The following is a 21560-nucleotide window of genomic DNA, read 5'->3' as shown; positions in this document are numbered from 1 at the left end:
CACCTCTGCCTGCTGTCCCTGAGTGAACTCTGTCTCTGGCGATCAGCAGCACCACTCGGAGCCGTTAGAGTCATTTGCTCTGGGCCGCTTCTCTTTTCCTGACGCGCGAGCGATAAACTGTGGGTTTATCTGCCGCTGTGATGTGGAAGTTATGCCCAGGGAAGGCTTCTTCCTCCCTTCCTCTCTGTGATAGCAGCTCTCAGAAGCTCCACTTGCACGCAATGGCTGAACCCTTGCAAGAAGAATTACAGTGTTTGCACACTGCCACAACATAGTCCGTTTTTCACGTCTCTCAATGCCTTAAAACTGTGACTTTGGCGGCATTCCGAGCAGAGACCAGGAAAGATTTAGGGGCTCTAGGCTGTTTCCAGCACCTCTAAGCTAGCATCATCTGGGTCCTGTGCTGAGCAGAGTCAGCACACAGAGCATCCCCCAGAGGTTTTGCCTCCAGTCTTTGATCTGACCTAGAACCTTTCTTCAGTAGCACCCACCCCCCTGACTGCTTTATTCCATCACTTGTTGGGGGTGGGGGGTAGTGCTGTCAACCCAGAAAAGCACCTCAAATAGGAATAGGAGATATAGTTCATTCTTAAGGCAAACATGAGAGGTCATGGCCCAGGAGCACAGAGTCATATTGCTGGATTGATACATTGCAATGTAGACACATTTTCGTGAAGATTTATACTTACCAAAACAAACAAAGTCATAAATCAAGTTATTTGCCAAGCGCATTTGTAACACACTGAGTAGGTGGGCTACAGCAAAGCAGGGGAGAGCTTCCTTCGGTAGTTTCGGGGTTAGTTAATGACACTCTTAGGTCTTGGGTTGACAGAAGGGGGAGATCTGCTAAGAATACGGTCGGAAGGTTTTATCCAATAAACAAAAGCATGCTGAATCAGACACAGAGGTGGTCAATGAATGGCTACTAAAGGCATTAGAATAATTTGGATTTGCAACATTCCAACTCCGCAATCATAACAACACTGTAAGTCATCCCTATAGAATCTTCAACATGGATTTAGTCTCTTTTCTTTCTTCTTAAAGTTTACAAGACCTACTCCCAGCTCCTGCTTGCTTATTCCTTCTGACTAGACTAAGTTCACAAATCTCTTTCCTCAGAAGAGCCCAGGCAGGGTTAAGTTAGAAGGCACAGCCCAGGCTCGAACTTTCTCTGTGTAGTTGACTCTGGGATAACACTCATAAGGTATCCTTTTCTTGATCAATTTTCCTCTGAAGTAAAAAGAACTATGGTTCTGAGAGTCAGAAAACGTAAAAGCGCATCTGGGGGTCAGAGCCTGACTGTGCCATGAATTAAACTTGGTCAGCTTGGAAATGTAGGGTTTCCCCAGCCTTGATGTCTGTGCACTGGGGTTAACACTGCTATCTCCATACTAGGCCTGCTGTGCATAGGGAAGAAGAAGTGTGTGGTACCCAGTCCACTATCTGTGCAGTGTCCTGGCATAAGATCCAGCATTCCTGGCTAACAATGATTGAGCACTGACTATTGCTACTGTGTTAATAGACTACTTTGTACTACGTGGGATGTGTTGGGTTCCAAATAAAACCCAGTTCAATTGGCCGAAAACGTAAGAATTTTTTTTTCTTACCCATTCATGATTTTCCATGGTGGAATGGTTCAGTGTATATTTGATGTCTTTAAGAACCCAGGTAATGTCAGGCACGGCCACATGGGCCTTAATCCATCCTGATACTTGGAGCTTAGGGCAAGAGGATTGCGGAGAGCTCAAGGTAAGTCTACACACCAATAGCCTTTCTCAAACACACACACACACACACACACACACACAAATGTCTGGCGGTGGTGGCGCACACCTTTAGCGGCACATGGAAGGCAGAGGCTGGCATGCCTCTCTCTATGAGTTGGAGGCCAGCCTGGTCTACATAGTTAGGTAAACAGAGAGACCCTGTCTCAAAAAGAAAAAGAAAGAAGGAAGGAAGGAAGGAAGGAAGGAAGGAAGGAAGGAAGGAAGGAAGGAAGAAATAAAAAAGAAAGAAAAAGAAAAGGACACACTTTTGTCTTTTGAGCATGAAGAGTTGCCAGGGACATACATGCCCTCCCGACAAAGCAACTTGGAAACCAGACAAAGCAAGCGAACCCTAGGTCAGGGGCTCTCAGGGTAACCCCCAACAGAAGGGCACCATACCAGTGGGTCTGCTACCACCTGGCTTTCTTCAAGAAGTCTTTCCTGGACTACAGAGAAGTGCAAAGTCCCCAGGGGAGCACTGTAGCTCTGAATTTGGGGTGTGAAATCAGGGTTTGGAGAGGTTGTTTACACAGCTCTGCTGTTTTCTGGTTTCTGGAGTGGGGGGGGTGGTCTCTTCTTGCTCGGTTTGTAATGTGTTTTGACCTGTCCCTCTGTGGGGACGGGAGCTGGAGGGGAAGTTTCACAGAAAGAGAAATCCAAGGGCTATGCACAAAGAGAAGTTTGGAGTGTTTGGCTGAATTCACATTCCCTTTGGCTTCTGTTTGCCTGGAGATGTCTTTGTCTTCATTTTTTAATCCGTTTCCCCTGTATGAAAAATTATAAAATTATAGTTTGTAAGATTATATGTGTGTGTGTGATATAATATATATAAACCATATGTATGTGTTGCTGTGCATGTGAAGTTGTACCAATTCCAGTTGAAACTGTATAGGGTAGGAAATCAAAATGTCTCTTGGAGGTCAATGCCCTGAACCATTCTCTCTCTTCATACAGGAAAGAGAATTGTTTGTGTTTCATCCAGGTAGAAAGGAGAGCGGAACATTCTCTAAGGGCCCAGGAGGGTCACACCTTCAAAGAGAGCTTCAGTTAACCCTACAGCGAAGGCTGTCTTTCTCACCAAGGCTCAGCACACAATCCTAGAGAGAATCTAGACGCTAACCTGCAGGCAACTGGACTGTCCACCCAACAAAGCCTTCACCCTTTAAAGGAAGACAACAAAGTTCAGATAATCTGCAGTGGCTTCTTTGATGCTTAGCAACCACGAATTGCCACCTCCACAAAGAAGCAGGAAAGTATGGCCCATGTCAGGAGAGGAGGCCGACAGAAACAGATTTTGTTTTGAGAATTCCTTCTCTGGGAAGATTTAAACACTGCCTACCCATTTCTCATAAACTCCTGGTGACCAACCTATATAACACTCCAGGGGAGTCACTCTGCGGAATCAATGAGTTTATTGGGTTTGCTTACAGAGCAGGGGTGAGGGGTTGCCTGCAGGAGCATGGGTGATCCCCAAACAACACACTAAAAGTCTTCATCCAGTGTGGGTGATGGCTTCCCTCCATACACACCATACACACATGCACACACGCATACATACACTGCACACACACACACACCACACAAAGACCACACACACCACATGCACACATGTACACATGCATACACATACATGCACAGTAACACATACATATGGTTTATATATATTATATCACACACACATATATATTTATTTATATACTGACAAACTATAATTTTGCATTCAGGGGAAACGGATTAAAAAATGAAGACAAAGACATCTCCAGGCAAACAGAAGCCGAAGGGAATTCTTCAAGCAGAAGGAAAATAAGCAGATGGGGTTTGGGAATCACACAAAGAAACAAAGAGGTCTGCAAATGGAAACATTTTAATGACTACACGAGGTTTTTCAGTGTGTTAAAGTTTCTGACTTTTTGATGGGTTAAGACAAAAATGACATTAATACAGTCGGAGATCGACCGTCTGTGTAGAAGAAATTGAAATGAGGACAGCAGCAGAGGGGAAGGAGACAGGGCAGGGGTGCGGCCTCCCACCGGACCTGAGGTGGGGGCCGACTGGGAGAGGTGGGACTACAGCGTAGGAACAGGTGGGGAAGTCCAAGTGAGAAGCCAGCGAGCTACGAAACAACAGAGCTGTGTCCAAGCAAAGGCAGAGAGAGAGCAGATGGGGCAAACGGAAAGAGTCATAGAACCATAGACGTAAACACTCATCACCAACTACGTTAAAGGTGAGCATTTTTAATACTCCAGTTACAAAAGAAAGTGAAGCCCAGCTGCAGAGTATCTACCATGCTCTCATTTTATAACCATCTATTTATTTGTGTACGTGCCTGCATACTCTGACCTCCCTGTGCGTGAGTGCATGTGTGTGTGTATTCTGTACATGTAGATGTGAACGTTATGCACGCGAAAGTCAGATGGTGACTTGCAGGAATAGTGCTCTCCCTCCATCCTATGGGTCCTGGGGATTGAACTCAAGCTTCCAGACTTGGCAGCAAGCTCTTTTACCTGCTGAGCCAAAAAAACACCTGCAAAATGTATCTAATATTTTCTTTCCAGTACTAAGGAATCGAACGTGTGCTAGGCACATACTCAATCACTGGGCTACACTCCAACCCCCTGACAAATGGTTTATATTCAAAATATATAATGAACTCATAACTTATTAATAATAAACCAATTAAAAGTGGGAAATATTTTAACACACATTTCCCCAAGGAAAGTATCTAGATGGCAAAAAGCACACACAAAAAGATGCTACATATAATTAGTCACAGGGGGAATGCAAATCAAAGCCACAATGAGATACCATGCTTGTACCACAGAGTCCTTTAAAACTATCTGACAGTACCAAGTGTTGACAAGGGCCAGAAGAGCTAAAATGTTCACATATTTCCACGAATAATGCTAAATAATATATTCTATACTGTTACTTTGGTGGAAATGTTTTATGAATTTCAATGTAAACCTACTACACGGTCCTATAATTTCACTCCCAAGGTTTTTCTTAAGAGAGAATGTGTTCATGCACAAACTCACTCACAAGCATTCATGATCTCCTGGTTCATAATAGGCTAAAACTAGAAGGAACCTAAATCTTCATCAACCAGTGAATGGTGGAACCGAGTGTGTTGTGGCTGCAAGAGGGAATAATGCCCAGCACTACTAAGCAACAGCCTGTTGTATGTAGAAAAACATGCGTGAAACTCCAGGAAAGCATGGGGAAGATCGCCAGGTTCAGGGCCAGGGCGAGCTACATAGTAAGCTCTAGATAGCCTGGGAGACCCTATGAGACCCTGACTCAAACTATATATATGTGTGTGTGTGTGTGTGTATGTGTGTGTGTGGAGTCAATTTATATAAAATATTAGAAAAACAAAACAATGGGGCTGGAGCAATGGGGCTGGAGAGATGGCTCAGAGGTTAAGAGCACTGACTGCTCTTCCAAAGGTCCTGAGTTCAAATCCCAGCAACCACATGGTGGCTCACAACCATCTGTAATGAGATCTGGTGCCCTCTTCTGGCCTGCAGGCATACATGGAGGCTGAACACTGTGTATATAATAAATAAATAAATTTTAAAAAAAGACAAAACAAAGAAACAAAACATGGTGAGAACAAACAAGCAGTGTTCTTGGGGACTGGGGGTGGAGGCAGGGTGTTGACTCATCAGGTGCAGGGAACTTCAGGGAGGGATAGAGGAGACTCCTTATAACAGTGGTGGCAAGACTACATTTGCCAAAACCCGTCCAACATTTAAACGGATAGATTTTATTTTGTATCATACTTTTTTTTTCTTTTTTTTCTTTTTTCTTTTTTCTTTTTTTTGGTTTTTCAAGACAGGGTTTCTCTGCAGCTTTTTTAGAGCCTATCCTGGACCTAGCTCTTGTAGACCAGGCTGGCCTCGAACTCACAGAGATCCGCCTGCCTCTGCCTCCCGAGTGCTGGGATTAAAGGCGTGTGCCACCACCGCCCGGCTTTGTATCATACTTAACAATGAAAAAGAAAGCAAAGAACAACCTCCCCTCATTGGAGAAAATAAAACAAAGGTAAGCAAAAGAGGTCATGCAACAGAAAGCAAAGGCCTCTCGAAGAATCCCTTCTAGGAGGCGTCTCAAATCTCAGTGCCCGCTTTCCCTCCCATGTCCACGCTTAAGCCGATCACTGGCAGGGAAGGAGGATTAGCCTCTCCGTGTAGAGTGCTCAGGTATATAAGAGTCAAAACTCACACCCTGGGCTGGGAATGGAGCCAACCACCCTTGAACAGAGATGAGTGGATCTGTTATGAACACTGAGGCCCCATTAGGATAGAAAGAGGTTTGTTCCTGATATGACTGTAGCCACTGTCACAAGTGAGTCCCATGTTTCGGTTGCTTACTGTCATCAAAACTTTTCAGCCCCCGTGTGACAGAACAGTCCCAGCATTCGTGACCAGGGCCAGCTTTCTTCTCTGTGGATCTCGAGGGGCTCTGAGGGGTCATCATCTTAGGCCTCTGGTTCTACCTAGTAGACAAGGGGAAAGGGTGAGAAGAAGCCAAAGAACTGTTTCTTAGCTTGGCCATCTTGAAGTTAACACATACAACTTCTGCTCAACTCTGTGGCAAGAAAAGCCATACAGAACCACATGGCGGGGGTGGGAACTTCTGTTCCTAGCAGGAAAGTTGGTTCCCAGTGGACACTGCACATACTTAATGTCCCAAGTACTGACAAAGCAGCAGCTCCTACTAACGACTTCATCCTTCCTCTGTCATCCCTGAACCTTTGCCTTATATATGACCACTGCTTACTTTACACAAGTGTGGCCTGAGGCCCAGGGGAGCTAAGCAAGGCATCCAAGACTGAATAGCTTACCCAAATAGCCAAGCTGGGGCATGCTCTCCAGGCGTCTGAGGCTCAACATTTTGCTCCCTTAGCCTCTTTTATTGTTGTTGCTTTGGGGATGGGGAGAGCTTTACCATCTCTCTTCATTGCTTGACATCATGGTTCTGCTCATATCAGTGTCAGAGGGAAATCTTTTGGGGCTGGGCTACAGAGACAGAGCTGGGTGTCTGCCTCTCACTCCCTAAGTGCTTTTGCATCAGTTGCTCATCTCCAGAGTAGTCTTGACCCTTGTCTGTGCAAAAGAAACAAGCTTAGTACGAGTGTGTCTGCTCAAATAAATCCTGTTTCTATTATTTGGTAGGAACAAGTAGTTCCCAGGACTCTCAGGGCAACCCACACCATCACTGTATATTCCCCTGACTTTTTATGCTAGCATATGGGGAGAAGTATACCTTTTATTTTGGTATGCTTGTGTGTGGAGTGTGAGTGTGTGTGTGTGTGTGTGTGTGTTTCTTCACGTGGGTGTGTGTATGAGTGTGTATATAGTGGTCAGAAATTGACATTAAGTGTCTTCCTCAGTTATTATCTCTTATAACATATATATTTATTTTATTTTTAATTATGTGTATGTGTGTATCTACGTGCGAGTATTTGCATGAGTGAGTGCAGGTGCCCTTAGAGTCCAGAAGAGGGTGTCAGAGCCCATGGAGTTAGAGTTACAGGCAGTTGGGAGCTACCCAATGTGGGTGCCGGGGACCAAACCTGGGTCCTCTGCAAATGAATCACAGCGTGTGCTTTAAACCACAGAGCCATCTCATCTCTCATCTCTCCACCTTAGCTTTTGAAAGAGGGTCTCCCACTGAACCTGGAGCTCCCCAGCTTGGCCAAGCCAGCTAGCCATCAAAATCCACAGATCCCCCGTCTTGGCCAGCCCCGCAGTGAGATTTGGGGTATGAGCTGTGCACAACGTTTTCCCAATCCTCTAAATTTTTGGTTTTCTCTGTCACCTTTGAAAGTCCCTGGCATCATGTGCCTTACAAATGTGTTGAAGACCACAGTGGAAGAATATAGAGAGGTAAGAAGGGAGCAGGACGCTGAGGAGGTGGAGGCTCTCGAGGGCTCTTATGATTTATTGAGTTAGTGGAACATTCTACAGCTTCAGTTTTCCTTTAAACAAAGCCACCACGGTCCCCATGCTGCCATTGTTGGTAAACAAGTCGGGGGAAGAGAAGGCTCAGAGAGTTTGCATTCTTTCCAAATCCATGTTACCTTCCTTCATCATGCTCGCTATGCTGGGCGCTGTTCTATGGCTGTGAAGAGGCACCACGACCAAAGCAGTGCTTACAAAAGAAAGCATTGAAGTGTGGCTTGCTTACAGTTTTAGAGGATTTACTTACTATGGTGATGGGGAGCATGGAGGCGTGCAGGAGAAAGAGCTGAGAGCTTTACAACCAGATCTGTAGGCAGGCAGAGAGAGTGGGGAGAGAGAGAGAGAGAGAGAGAGAGAGAGAGAGAGAGAGAGAGAGAGAGCGCTACTGGGCCTGGCTTGGGCTTTTGAAACCTCAAAGCTCATCCCCAGTGACATACTTTCTCCAATAAGGCCACGCCCACTCCAATAAAACCACACCTCCTAGTCCTTCTCAAATAGTGCCACTCCCTGATGACTAAACACTCAAATATATGAGCCTGTGGGGGCCATGCTTATTTAAACCGCCACACTTAGAGAGGGTGAACATCTTCCTCCAGGAGGGAAAGCCTCACTTATATAGCTCATCTCCTTAATCAGAGCTCAGGAACTTTCCAAGTTCATTTATTTCAAGCAATTTCCTGCTGGAAATTCAGCTGAGAGGTGGCCAAACGGTCCATCTGAAGTGTTCGCAAAGCACACTGCAGCTTTAGCTGCCTCCCCGATCTGCCTTTGGCTTGCTTTGTGGACTCATTTTAATATTCCACGATTACTTTAATGGGCTGTGTAATTTCGGATAAGTTGCTTAGCTTCTCTGAGCCTCAGCTGGGCAAGTTGAGTGGTTTCGGGTGACTTTTATTCATCCATGTAGCACTCTGGTCTATCTAAATGATGAAAGCAGAACTCCTAGCAGGACTTGAAGCATCCACTGAGCAGACCTACTGTGTGCTGGGCACCATGCCAGAAGTGCTAGACACAGTCTCTTCTAGCATCTCAGTGGAGGAGGGGGACAGACAACTTCTGGGTGCTGGGCTCAGGAGGGGGCTGACCCTTGAGGAAGGAGAGTTAGAGCCGCTGTGAGCTAACCTCAGAAGCAAAGAGTGGGGACCAGGGAGTCAAAAACTGCAAAGGACACCCCCAGGACCCCTTTCCACAGTGAGGGGGTCACAGCAGAGCATACTTCCATAGCACACCCCCTTGGCTCTCCAGCACCCCGCCCGGCTTTCCCTGCCACCTCATTGCTGATTTCCGAGATCATTTCTTAAGGGACGGACACAACCAAATCAGCGTCTGGAACTTTACTGGGCCCTGGGAAGAGGGTGAGAGGCACTGTCAAGGCTGGGGATGATGAGAGAGATAGCAGGGAGCAGGAGGGAGGTCTGGGCAGCTCCACACTAGCCAGACCTTTCCAGTTCTGTGCGGTTAGCAGTGTGAAATTGGACCACCTTGCCACCCATTGGCCTGGACACTCGGGCCAGTCGGTCCCCTCAATCACTGTGTGCTTAGAGAAAGCAAACCTCTCCTAATATTTACTCATTCCTTGCGGATGGATAACTGTGCACACTCCTAGGTTAGAGGAGACACAGCCACTGCCGGCTGCTCCAGGAAACGATGCCCTTTGTCCAGAACTTGGTAGCCCTCCGTAGGTCCCAGTGCCCTCCTCAGCACACAGGCCTCATCCCGCGGCAGCCCTTCCCAGCCAAGCGGAGCTCATTGAGATGATTACCTCATTGCATGTCGTCTGCAAGTGGGGAGTTCTGATTTAAAATGTCTTTTGAAGGGCAGGAACTGCGGACTGAATTTTACAATAAGGAGCAGAGCAAAAACAGTGTGTACACAAGGAAACTGGAGTAAAATGAGCGGGGGGTGGGGGAGGAAGGGTGGGGAGGAGAGGAGGACCCAGAAGGGAGGACGGCAGGGGTCCGGTCTGTGAGGTAGTGGGTAGTCACAGCTCTCACTATAAGCATTCTGCATACCGTGGAAAGGAAAACGCCAACAGGCACATAATTACAGAGTCCAGGAGGTGAATAGAAGCCAGGTCCTAGCAGAAGAGCAGCGGAGACGTGAAGGCGAGAATACAGTTCTGCATTGTTGCAGGCAGAGAGGCTGCTGCCTGCCGTGACAGAGGGCCCCTGTAAACCTATCCTGTGCACAACACAATGACAAAGTGCTCGGGGCTCTTTCTTAGGACATCCTTCAGTAAGGGCTGATGGCGTCGTGACAAAGAGCAATCTGTAACGACAACTTTAAGGGGGTGCCGTTGTGATGTATCCGAGCATTAAGCTCACACTGACAGTCTCCTTAATTCATAACTCAGGGGACGATCTTAGGGATTCTACAATGTACAGGCTGCATTTTCTTCACGTAGTCTTCCATAAATATTGCTTTTCTCGGCTGAGCTTTTTTTAAAAAAATATTGAGAGACAGTAAGTTTGAAATCACCTTCTGGATGTTGGCTGTTCTTCGGTTGTGGGTTAGCCATAAAATCATTTGTTCTGCCGATCAATCCTCCCAGCCGGGGCAAACCTGACATCACCTGGTGAAGGACAGACAACTGGCTATGGCTCAGAAGTTGACCTCCGGTATTCCAATGGGCAGAGTACCCCAGAAGGTCACTGCGTTCTACCTCAGACTTCATGAGCTCTGTGCAAGAAGGTATGGATGTGACCACTGTTGGGGTGAGAAAACATTCCCTAAGTATCCATGAAATCACTGCTAGCAAAATACCCACTTCTGGCAGACCCTCCAAGGCAGACAAAGCAGCAAAATGTGCCCTGCAAGGCAGGGAGTGGCTGACCTGAGAGGTAGGATGAATTACAGGATAGTCAAAATGTGAAGACGAGGACCAGGGAGATGGCCCAGGGGGTGGAGGCTCCTGCACTCAAGTCTGACAACCAGAGTACCATCCTTAGGACCCATATGATGGCCAGACTGCTCCTACAGGTTGTCCTCTGGCTTCTATATGCACCGTGATCTGTAGGTACACACGCACAAATGCACACACACACATACACACACAAGCACATGCTAATCGTACATTTCATTTTTAAAAATAAGGACTAGAGAGAAATGATTTGGTTGCTAAGAGTGAGTACTACTTTTGCATAGGACCCGAGTTTGGTTCCCAGCTCACGGCAGACAGTTCACAACTTCCTGTAACTCCAGCTCAAGGGGATTTGATACCTCCAGACTCCATGGGCACCTGTACTCACATGGACACTACCCTCCCCCCAAATTCCATATAAATAATTAAAACAGAAAAAAACCTTTTTTCTTTTCAGAGATGCGTGCTGAAAATGTGGCTTGGGTCTCCAATAGTAATTGATGGGTTATCTTCTGTAGACATCAGGTAGGTGGCAAGAAGGGTGGACCTCTGTTTTCCCGGTAAAACAGTGGCATCTACAGATGAGCGTCTACAGATGTAACTAAAGCTGCAGGATGCATGCAGCTCAGTCCTTGCTTTTGTTAGGGGAAAGAATGAATAATTAGAGCCAAGACTGAACTTTTAGAGAAAGCTGGGCTCGGATGAACTGCCCATTTTAAGGAGAGAACATCCTTCAAGTGAGCTGGTCTGTGACCCCTCCTCGTAAGGAGGCAAACTGTTTAATGGATCCCTTCCCCGGAAGGCACTTAACGTTAGGATGAATGTGTTTTACAGATGAAGGACTGCCACCCAAAAGGGTAGCTCCGAGGAGCTTTGAGCTAACTCTGGCCTTTACAAACTAGGCAGGTTCTCTAGGAATTTTCTACCAGAGACTCTATGGAATACCCCAAACCAACACAAAACTTCAAAACAATCTGAAGACAGCTTACTCAGAGAGCCATACCGTCTTCTCCAACCCTTCAAAGGGGACCCATTTCCATATAAGGTGATTCCTCTGTGGAAGAGGGTTGCCAGGCTCAGCACATACAAACAGGGGACGCTGAGCTGCATTGGAGTTTCTGATAAGCAAGGAATGACTTTTTAGTATAAGTGCGCTTTGTATATTATTTTAGTATACTCCTATTAAACAGTTATAATTTAATTACTTGAAAATCAGATTTTAGTGGGTATCCTGTGTTTTAGTCGATGATCCTACCTACAATCGATGTAGCCAAGTTTGTAAATAGCGTCATAAAGACTTAGTGCTTGGGACTGAGGTTCCATGTAGACCCCTGAGTATAGATGGGGTGGTCAGTGGGAACCAGCGAAGGAAAGAGAAGAGCACGCCCTGTTCTCTCCAGCCCTTTACCTCTTAATGCTTATGTGTGCAACCAGGGTAGATAAAGTCTGTCCATAGAGTTGAGAGAATTCTCTCCCTGGCTTCAGCTGGATGTGAGGGCAAGAGGTGAGCCAGGAGGGGTAGCCTTGGGTACAAACCAGCTATTCCTTCCTCTGCCCCTCTGTGTTTCCTTCCGCTTTTCCCTCCTTCCCTTCCTTCCTCCCTCCTTCCCACCCTCACTTTTCCATTGCTGGAGAAGGAACTCATGGACGTGCCCTACCTCTGAGCGATTACGTTTCTCTTAGACTAGTAATCCCTTCATTTCAATGGGGAAGTTATCTCCAGACACAGAAGTAAGTGTACAGTGGAAACAACGAGTGGGCTAAACCACTGCAGTAGAACACACCTCTTTCCCTAAGACCCACTGCCATGGATGTGGTCCATTTGGATACAGACCTTGCATGGGCTTTGGGCCGTAACAAGGTAAATTTACCACATCTGATTGCATCTTGAGAATTAGCAAACTCATTTATTCAAAGCCTTTTTAACATTTCCTTCTGAAATTTAAATGAGGCAGTGTTTTGTTTGGTTTGCCAGATTTCAATAGGAAAATCTGTTTGAGACAAAAGAATGTGAAGACTTTTGTGGACACTCAAGGGCCACAGCTGCAGGCTGATATTTCTTATCAAGACCTAATAAAGGGTGGTTGGTGCCCTTGAGGGTCACTGTATCACAGGGCAAGCCAAGCTGGGATTCATCCTCCCTAGGGGTGGGGGAGGGTTAATTAGGATTACTAGAAATGAGTCCTGTTGCTTCAGGCAAGCCTGAACAGGAACTGAACAGAACCACTGGCTGGGGCAAGAGGTTTACCTGCGCAGAAAGTTACTCAGTCTGGCAAATAAACGCCTGTCATAATGGAAGCATCATCAGATCCCACAGAGATGAATGGAGCTACTGTGGGCCTCTGCGGCAGGTGCCGTGCTTCTTAGCTGGAAACATTGTATCTGTTGGTAGTCAGCGCAAAGGGTGGTAATAGGATCAAGTGTCTGGTGTTATTAATTTGTGCTTCTCTTCTGCTACTCAATGGCTCATTGGTGGATTCTCATGCCACAGTTGACTGGCTGCCAATCAGTCGGTCAGGTGACAGCCATCCACTTAGTCTCCTTCCCACTTGCCTTACCCGGCCAGTCTCATTTATTCCTACCAGTTCAGTCGTTTGCCAGTTATTACCACGATTATAAAGTGTACACTAGTTTAATAACACGTGGGTGCCGGGATGGGAGGAGAGGACCCTCCCATGGCATAGGTGTACACTTATTTTCAAGTACCTCCATGTACTTCACATCTAGAGAGCTCCTGGTCTGTAGAACTCACTACACACAGTCATCCTTTTGTGAAGTCCCTAAGTCTCCTCCAACCCTGACCACTCCTTGGGTGTGTCCTGACTGGACTTTGCACCTGCTGACACATGCACTAAGTCACAGGGCTCACTATAAACACCCCAGGGGCAGGAACTGACTCACGGCTGCAGTCCCAGGGTCTAGCTCACAGACTGCACTGGGAGGACTTTCCAAGGACCAGATTCTGTTTCTTAAACAAAGAGCACGGGACTCCTCTCCAGCAGCGTGGGGTGCACGATGACAATGCGCCAGCCTCTTAGGTCCCCGCGTTATTAGAGGGGGAAGCGGGATGTATAGTGTACTGAACTGACTCTAAGCAAGTGCCAAAATGTGCGGCCCAGACGTTAAGCACTCTGGGAGGTAAGAGAGCAGGAAGATTGATGAGCTGAAATCCGAGCTTCTGGAAGAGCCGGGCCTTACGTTTCTCTGGAGTTCCAGCAGATTTCATAACTTAACATTAAGCTTGAATTCAGGATTGGTAGAATAGAGAGAAACAAAAGAAAATAAAACTTCCCTCAAATTCCAGGAAAAGGTTGGGGTGCGGAGGGAAAAGGAACAACCGGTAGGGGTGCAGGTGGGGGAGGCCTGGTAAAGGCTTGGTGGTAAGATTGAAATTAAAAAAAAAAATGTAGTAAAATACACTTAACAGCAAAGTTACCATTTTAACTGGTTTAACTGTTGTCTCTCTGGCAGTAAGCAAATTCACATTGTTGAACCACCAGGAATTTATTTATTTAAGGTCTCATGAAGCCCAGGCTGGTCTTGAGCTCTGTTTGAAGCCAAGAAATGACCTTGGACGAATCTTACCTCTACCTCCAAAGTGCAGTGGAGGCCACCATGCCTGGCTGGAAATAAATTTTTAAGAGTCTCTTTTGGAAGGCTTCACACCTGGCTAGTCACATGTCAGTTAGCAGAAATGAGAAACACTTGTGGAAACCAAAACACGAGGGCTGTTCTGCACCGAAGAGGGCAGTTGCCCCAGGAACATCTGTGATTTGTTTTACGTGTATTAATGAAAGGCCAGGGCCTGAAGGGGTGGGGAGAGGGGTCTCACTGAATACCAGAGAGCCTTTTTGAGTGTCTGAATCATCCTTGTGAAGTTTTAAACAAGGAACACTGATTTTTTTTTTCCCCCAGCACTGTGGAGTCTTTTGTATTCAAATCCAAAGCACAAAACTCTATTGTGGGAGGAAAAAGAGTCTTTAATAGAAACCCAGACGTGTCCACTTAAAGCAATGACTATAGTCTCACGTGGCAGACATACCATTTGAAGCGCTACAGCTAATAATAGGATGGTGTGGGTTTTCTTTTCGTTTTTTATGGGTACCTTCGTTGGAAGTTGTTCTAATTAGTACCACAGGGACCCTGGAGAGGGAGGCGGGCCAGGAGGAAGGCAGGCCCACCCAGCTACAGGGTGGTGGACAGTCAGCCCAGAGCCTTGGTGGATCCCATGCTGGCTGAGAGTTCCTGGCCAACCCTCCCTCATCAAGGCTCTGAACCATGAGGGGGTGGGAATTCACTGCCTTTGAAGCCCTTTCAATCCTATCTGAGCAATTATTTTTAGCAAGGGCTAAGCAGGTGGCGGGTGGCAATGCTTAGCAGGGGACCAGAGGGTGTACACACGTGTGGGTTGCTGGCTGCGAGACACTCGTGGGGATTCCACAGCGAAGGAATGCCGGACGTCCCGGGATAGGGCCCAGGCGATGAGGTTTCCAGACACTTCTTCCAGGCCAACTTTTAAAGGTCGGAGGAAAGTTTCTCGAGGGGTGGGGACCGAAGGGGAAGGCTGGGGTGGGCTTGGGCGTCTCCTCCCCTTTAAGCGGGTCGCCCCGGCCACCACCTCCGTTACCTGGAGCGGGGAGGGGCTTGGGAAAGTTTGTGTTTGTTGCTGGCACAGCGCCGGGTGGGAGGCGCGGGCGGGCGGACGCCACGGCTCTTCCCTTTTGCTTTCGGGAGGCAGTCGGGGCTGCGCCCTGGGATCGGCGGGGCCGGCTCCGGGGCCCGGCGACTGGCGGAGGGCGGGAGGGGAGGAGGCGGAGGGCCGCGCCGAGCCAGGTGCGCACGTCCGCGCCGGCGCTGGGCTCGCTCGGCCGGCAGGGAGAGCGGAGCAGGCGCGCGGCCCGGCGGAGCCGCCGACTCTGGAGCAGCCGGAGCTGGAGGAGGAGGAGGAGGAGCGGCGGCGGGGAAGGAGGAGGAGGTGGAGAGTCGCTCCCGCCGGCCGAGCATGGGGCGCCCGGCGCCGAGGCCGCTGCTGCTGGCGCTCCTGTCGCTGGGTGAGTGCGCGTGGGGTTCAGCGGGGCGCGGGGTCCTGGGTGGGGGGCGGGCGCGGCTGCAGCATGGGGCCTGGGGCACTCGGGATGCCTGGGGCGGCTCCCCGGAGACCCAGCTCCGGAGCGCGGGGCCGCCGGCCAGGCGGGGAACGGTGTGCGGCCGCCCGGAGCCCGGTGCACATCCCCCTGGGCCCGCGCGCGGGGTACCCGGAGCCGCCCGGCCTGGCGGAGCCGGGTCCTCACGTGTGCCGGGGGAGTGGCCCATGGCCGGTTCCCCGACAGCGCTCTCTACCTGTTGGCCGCCGGGAACCAGGCTCACCTTGAACTCCCGGCCCCGGAAGGTGCGGGAGGCCCCGGCCCGCGTGCACGGCTGGGCGGAAATATGAGCTTTTGCTGTGCCCCGCCATAGCCGCGGCCGGTCCGAATCGCTCTGCACTCGTTAGCCCACGCTGAGTTGCTTTTCTAGGGGAGCAAGAGAATCCAACTTCCTTCCACGAAGGTCACTGGGTGACCCAGAGCGTTACAATGGCAATCGTGTACCATCCCAGTCATTTTAGTTGTTGGCTAGATCTGCCTCAGTGCTTCCTTCCAGCTTTTCCTGAAGCTGGTTAGGCTCGGATTTATACACAAAGACCCGAGAGCCCTGATTCCCCAACTTTTCTACCTGTTACTTCCCTCGTTACTGCCCTTTTCTCTTCTACCCTCCGGAAACCCTTAGTGCCTTTCTGTGGTTTGGCCCAGTGTCCCTACCCCCACCCTAGGAATCTTTCCTGGGCTTCCCCCCTCTCCATTTTCCATTAACTCCGTACACAGACACCATCTTCACGTAGATACACACGGGGTGATCTTAACCAGCCACGAGATGTATTTATTTAGCTCCTTCCATGGTACAAGAAGGCAGATCCCCAAGTGCGGTTATGTGCTTAGATCCCTGTGATCCGGATCAGTGTCATTTAGGACAAACAGAATCCCAGACTCAGCCCTAGGTTCCCTTCCAAGCCCCTGCAGAAGACAGAGCTCAGTCTTTTGCAGGGCACGTGCTGTGTGTTGTCTATCCCAGCCCAGGCCTCAGCTGCGGGTAGGCTAAATCACTGCACTTCTGGTGGCCTGAGGGTCCCAGCGGAGGCCTGCCTCTACCACTCCCTTCCTGCTGGCATTGGGACTTCACTGTTCCAGCCCCCATGAGTTCTGGCTGTCTGCAAACTAGCTTTTCTAGTTGCTAGTGTGATACTTTCCCTCCGAGGGGTTTTCTGGAAATGACTCGCTCCAAGAACTCATCTAGCCACAATTCTTCAGCCACAGCCCATGTGCAGAAAACATCCCATGGCCCTCTGTGGTTTCTGATCCAAGCTCTTTTCATTTTCCCCTGCCAGGCGCCTGCCCTTGTAAGTTGCGTATTAGTTGCACATTGCAGGGGCTTTATGGAAGTTGTGTGTGTGTGTGTTGCACATTGCTGGGGACCGTCCACACCGTTTAATTGGCTTATGTGTCTGGGTCAAGCAGGGCCATGGCCTATGGTCGCACAGATTGCACAGGGCACCCCTCCCATCTGCTACTCACTTTTGCCGTTGATGTGAATGACTTTCCCTGGAGTGGTCAGTTTGCAGTCTGTGTAGGAACCAGTTGAGAGGGTAGCATGAAGTAGAAGTTTAAAAAAGAATGCCTTTGAGTGCACCGGGGTTGTAGTTCTGTGGAAGTGCGTGTGTAGCTTTGCCAGGCTCTGGATCCGGTCCCTCTTTCCAAACAAACAAAAACAAACAAACAAACCACAACCAACAACACAGGAAAAAAAAGCACAGCTTAGGGAAATCATGGTGGTATACTCATGTGCCCAACCTTGATGAGCCCTAAGGAATTTTGGGAGTCACTGGCCAATGCAGATTCACCAACAATTCTCTGAACCATTGATGCGCTGCTGCCGGCAAACTCTGCCCCTTGACACTCCCCCCCACCCCCGGGTGCAGCTGCAGCCTGACCCATTATTCCCTAGACCACGCTGAATCCGGAAATGGAGTGTGTTGATAAGGAAGATCATCTTCCCTCGGGTCCTGCTGCCAGGATGGAATCTTGATGTCAATGCTCTCTGTCCTCTGCTCCTCGCCTGGTGAGCCTCTGTTCTGTGACCTCCACCTGTTCCCTGGCCCTTTGTTTTGTAACTTTGGCCAAGCACAGGTTCAAGCTGTGTCCACCTTCTGAGGGAGCCCCACACCCCACTCGTCCACATCTCCTGCTTTTCCCACCTTAGCCAAGTCCCTGAAGGTTACCCACCAAGACATCTTCTGACCCCTCATGTTGATATTTTCCTCCAGCTCCCTTCCAGGGCCACCATTTTTCTGATGGATGATTTTGGGGTTCTCACCTGTGTGCGTTGAGTTCTTGTGATTTTGCTACTAGGAGATGCCTCTGTGTTTGCTCCCTGCTCTCTCTGTTTTAGCTATTTTGTTCTAAGCGCCTGTTTACTAATATTCATGGAATCTGTTGAGCCTTCTGGCCCTCCTGCCCCCTACCTCCTCCCTGTGTATCTCGTTTGCCCCTGAAGCTCACTTCCCCCTTGAAGCTTTCTCACTAAGCCCACACCAACCAGGGTCAGGCCATAACCACTCAGTCTCACCTCCTTGCCTGTGTCTGTCCTTCATCCCTTTATTCAGTATTCTTAAGTGCCTACTCTGTGACAGTGTGTTGGGTACTGGGAGTCCCCCGCAAATGACCAGGGTATAGCACCTCCTTGAGTGTTTGACTTGGCTGTGAAGACAGGTGGTAAAAACAGTACAACCCCTGACACCAGCCCAGCCCTGGGGAGAAGCAGCGAGGAGAGGAGGGGGATTCATTTTGGCTTGGGTTGGGGTTGCTTTTGCTGAAGAAGTGACGTTTGAGCTGAGCATTGAGGATAATTAGAATTTTGAAAGGAAGGATAGAAGAGCATCTTCTGGGGGAAAGTGTAAAGGTGTGGGTGAACGAAGTGCGTGGCTCCTTCCGAAATGGCGCCGGAGTTCCACGTGATAAGATGATGGGTAGGTGGGCTGACTTCGGAGGAGGCGCCGTTGACTCTCCGTGCAACGTGGACCACTCTGGGCTGTGAATTGTTGGCTCCCTGGGGGTGGCCAGGCAGCCTGTGTTTCACGTAGTGGCTGCTGACCACTGACACCGAATGTCATGTTGGTTCCTGGGTCATACATTCCCACCTGATTATCCCCCAACAGCAGGGATCCCATTGGTCTTGCTCTCTTTCTATCCTCTTCGTAATAGGCCTTATAACACCTATGTACGGGTGTGTCCTTTTCGTTGTGTGGGAAGTAAGTCGCCGTGAAAAGTTTGCTGGGTGAGATTAACACGACAGGAGGAGGCTGAGCCCTTAACTGGTGTGCAGCACGAGACCTGGAGATCGTGGAGAGTGATTAATATATTCTCTCCACCTGAAAAAAATGCAAATCCACTGAAATAGCTTTTAAGTGACAAAAGCATCACTTCCATATTTTCAAATTCAATTGCTGAAAAAGAGTATTATGCTAATTAGGCAGGTTAAACTGCCTTAACACATTCTAGCACAGTGGTTCAAACAATAGGAACTTCTTTTTTCTTTCTTTCTTTTCTTTCTTTCTTTCTTCTTCTCCTCCTCCTCCTCCTCCTCCTTCTTTGTTTTCTTTTCCTGTATTACTGGCCAGTGAGTGCTTCCCAGGGAAAGCTTGCTTGGGTGGGCCCTTGTTTCCCTGAAGCTCCTCTGGTCCCAGGTTGGTGACCCCATTAGCTCCTGATTTTTAAGATCCCTTACTTTTCATGCTTACTTTTTCAGCCCCTCAAAGGACAGACGCAGCTTGGGTATTATAACGGATACTTCATAGGCCAAGCTTGGAAGTGACATCATTTCTGTGCATATTCTGTCGGAGACAGTTTGGTTCCATGTCACACACTAGCTGCAAGGGAAGCTGAAAAACACAGAGGAGCCTGGCAGCCATCTGCCAGCTACTATAGAAAACGGAAGGATGGATTTGGGATTTGGAAGGGCACCAAGCAGTCTTTGTCAACTATAGAGGATGCGTGGTAGAAGATAAATCAAGTCCTTTTTTGGTGGTACTCGAGAACAAAGCCAGGGCCTGTATATTCCGTTACTTAAGAGCCTCATCCCCAGCCGTGTTCTTTTCTGGTGGCTTCTATGAGGACTTTGCAACCTGAGAGGCACAGAGCACCAGTAGCTATCCCTCTCGGATACATCCTGTCAGTCCTCAAAGCTTGGGAAAGGTTCAGTTATTGTCATCCTATAGATGAGGAACTCGGTGCCCGGAATAGTGAAGCAGCATGTTCCAATCATGGCCAGACTCCATCCTGTGTCTGCTAAGGATCAGCTGACCGTGGTTCCCCATGCCCATATACTGCAGATTAATTTAGATGAAGAAAAGATGATCATGGCTAGAAAACAAAGCTGTAATTAAAAATAGGATCTGGGGTGTGCAGGGCCCAGGTGCAATCCAGAAGGGAGTGGTGGTGTCAGCACGCACCTCTCAGATATGACAGTCTGCAGCCCTTGCAGGTTCTCATGCCTGCTCAGAGGAGTGGGGCTGAAATGAAGCTTGCTGCTCCACAGGGCCCTGGATAAGGAGGAAGGCTCGCAGGAGAAACACGCGTGAATCCCTCTAGCTTAACAGCCTTTGAAGTGCTGTGGTCTTCAGAGATTCCTTGGCACTTATTTCAGCCTTGTTAACAGAATTCCTGTATCTGCCAAGCTGATTAATGCCTGCCCTGGCTATAATTATTCTTATTAGCCTGCTGGGTAGGAGCTCTAGCTGTCGGTGATATTCCTTACAAGGCAGTTGGGCTAGGCGGCTTTTATATGGCTATTTGGTTTTAGTGATGAGCTGCTGAGCTGATTTCTCTCCCTATAGCTGAATCTATACTTACATATTGGCGCTGCGTCTGGCAGTGAATGAAGTGTGGGCTTGTCTGTCGGAGTGTGTCTGCGTCTCACTTTATCAAATGGAGTTGGTGGAAGCTGTCAGGACCAGTTCATAGCTGTTGGCTTTAATTGCATTGGTTTCTTTGAGGCCCGGCTGCTAGGCCATTTGACTCTGCATTGGGAAAATAACTTGAACTGGCAAAAAAATAAATTCTAAATAATTTATCTTCTGGAAGAGGCGAAGTGCTGGAGTTGGCATAGTCTTTTTTTTAATTTTTGTTTTTGTTTTTTTCTTTTTTTGGACTACCCCCCACCAACACATACATACAGCACTTGTAGTCTTTGGGAAGCAGCAGCCTCAGACCCAGTGCCAAATGCTATCGCATACCGACAGTGCAATCTCCAGGAGACAAAAGGACAATGGAAGTGTGTGTTTTGTTCTTTGAATGCTGATTTCTCTCAGTGCTCCCTGAGTGTTTGTGCCGATTATGGAGTCGCTAAGTGGCGTGATTCAAGTTTAAGCATGACATTCCGATGCTCTACCTGCAGTCTGTTTTACACCTCTGTATGCAGCTGGAACGTGGTAGCATTGGCATCACTTGGAAGGTTTCAGGGGATGGAGGGGCCGTGTGTCAGATGCTGCTCTGTCTTGGGTGAGTCTGGCTGAGAACACTGAAGGGCAGAGTCACACGTGCCCACAGGTTCCAGGTTCGTTGCCAAATGCGTGCTGCCATGGAATCTAAATGACAAAGAGGTACTTTACAGACAGATGGGTTACATCTCAGGCCTTAAAAGCGACCACAAGCCAAGAATATCTTGGAAAATGCTTCTTCCTTGTTCTTGCTTAAAGCTAGAATAGGCTAGCACTTCACAGCCTGTGTGCTGGGTGAGGGATCCCTGTCAGTTTAGTGTGGGTTGTAGGTGTAGGTGTATCCGTATTCTGGTGTTTGGCCCTAGGGACCTGGGAGCCCAAGATCAGAGGCCATCTCTAAGCCCTTGAGCTTTGTCGATACGATCATTGCTGGGTGCAGT

At 48.6% G+C, this 21560-nt stretch overlaps 1 protein-coding gene across 1 annotated transcript in view; it reads left to right on the top strand.

The window, feature by feature from the left end:
- The first annotated feature begins 15567 nt into the window (after nucleotides 1-15567).
- Nucleotides 15568-21560, top strand: part of Ptgfrn (prostaglandin F2 receptor inhibitor) — a 69578-nt gene continuing 63585 nt past the window's right edge. The window contains exon 1 of the mRNA XM_038311267.1: nucleotides 15568-15643. Coding sequence (XP_038167195.1) covers nucleotides 15595-15643 — 49 coding nt within the window. The 5' untranslated portion in view covers nucleotides 15568-15594. The remainder of the gene's footprint in view (nucleotides 15644-21560) is intronic.

Source organism: Arvicola amphibius, chromosome 14, assembly GCF_903992535.2.
Source record: "Arvicola amphibius chromosome 14, mArvAmp1.2, whole genome shotgun sequence".
Lineage (NCBI taxonomy): Eukaryota > Metazoa > Chordata > Mammalia > Rodentia > Cricetidae > Arvicola > Arvicola amphibius.
Note: the sequence above shows the minus strand (reverse complement) of the source record. Positions and strands in the feature narration are given on the sequence as shown.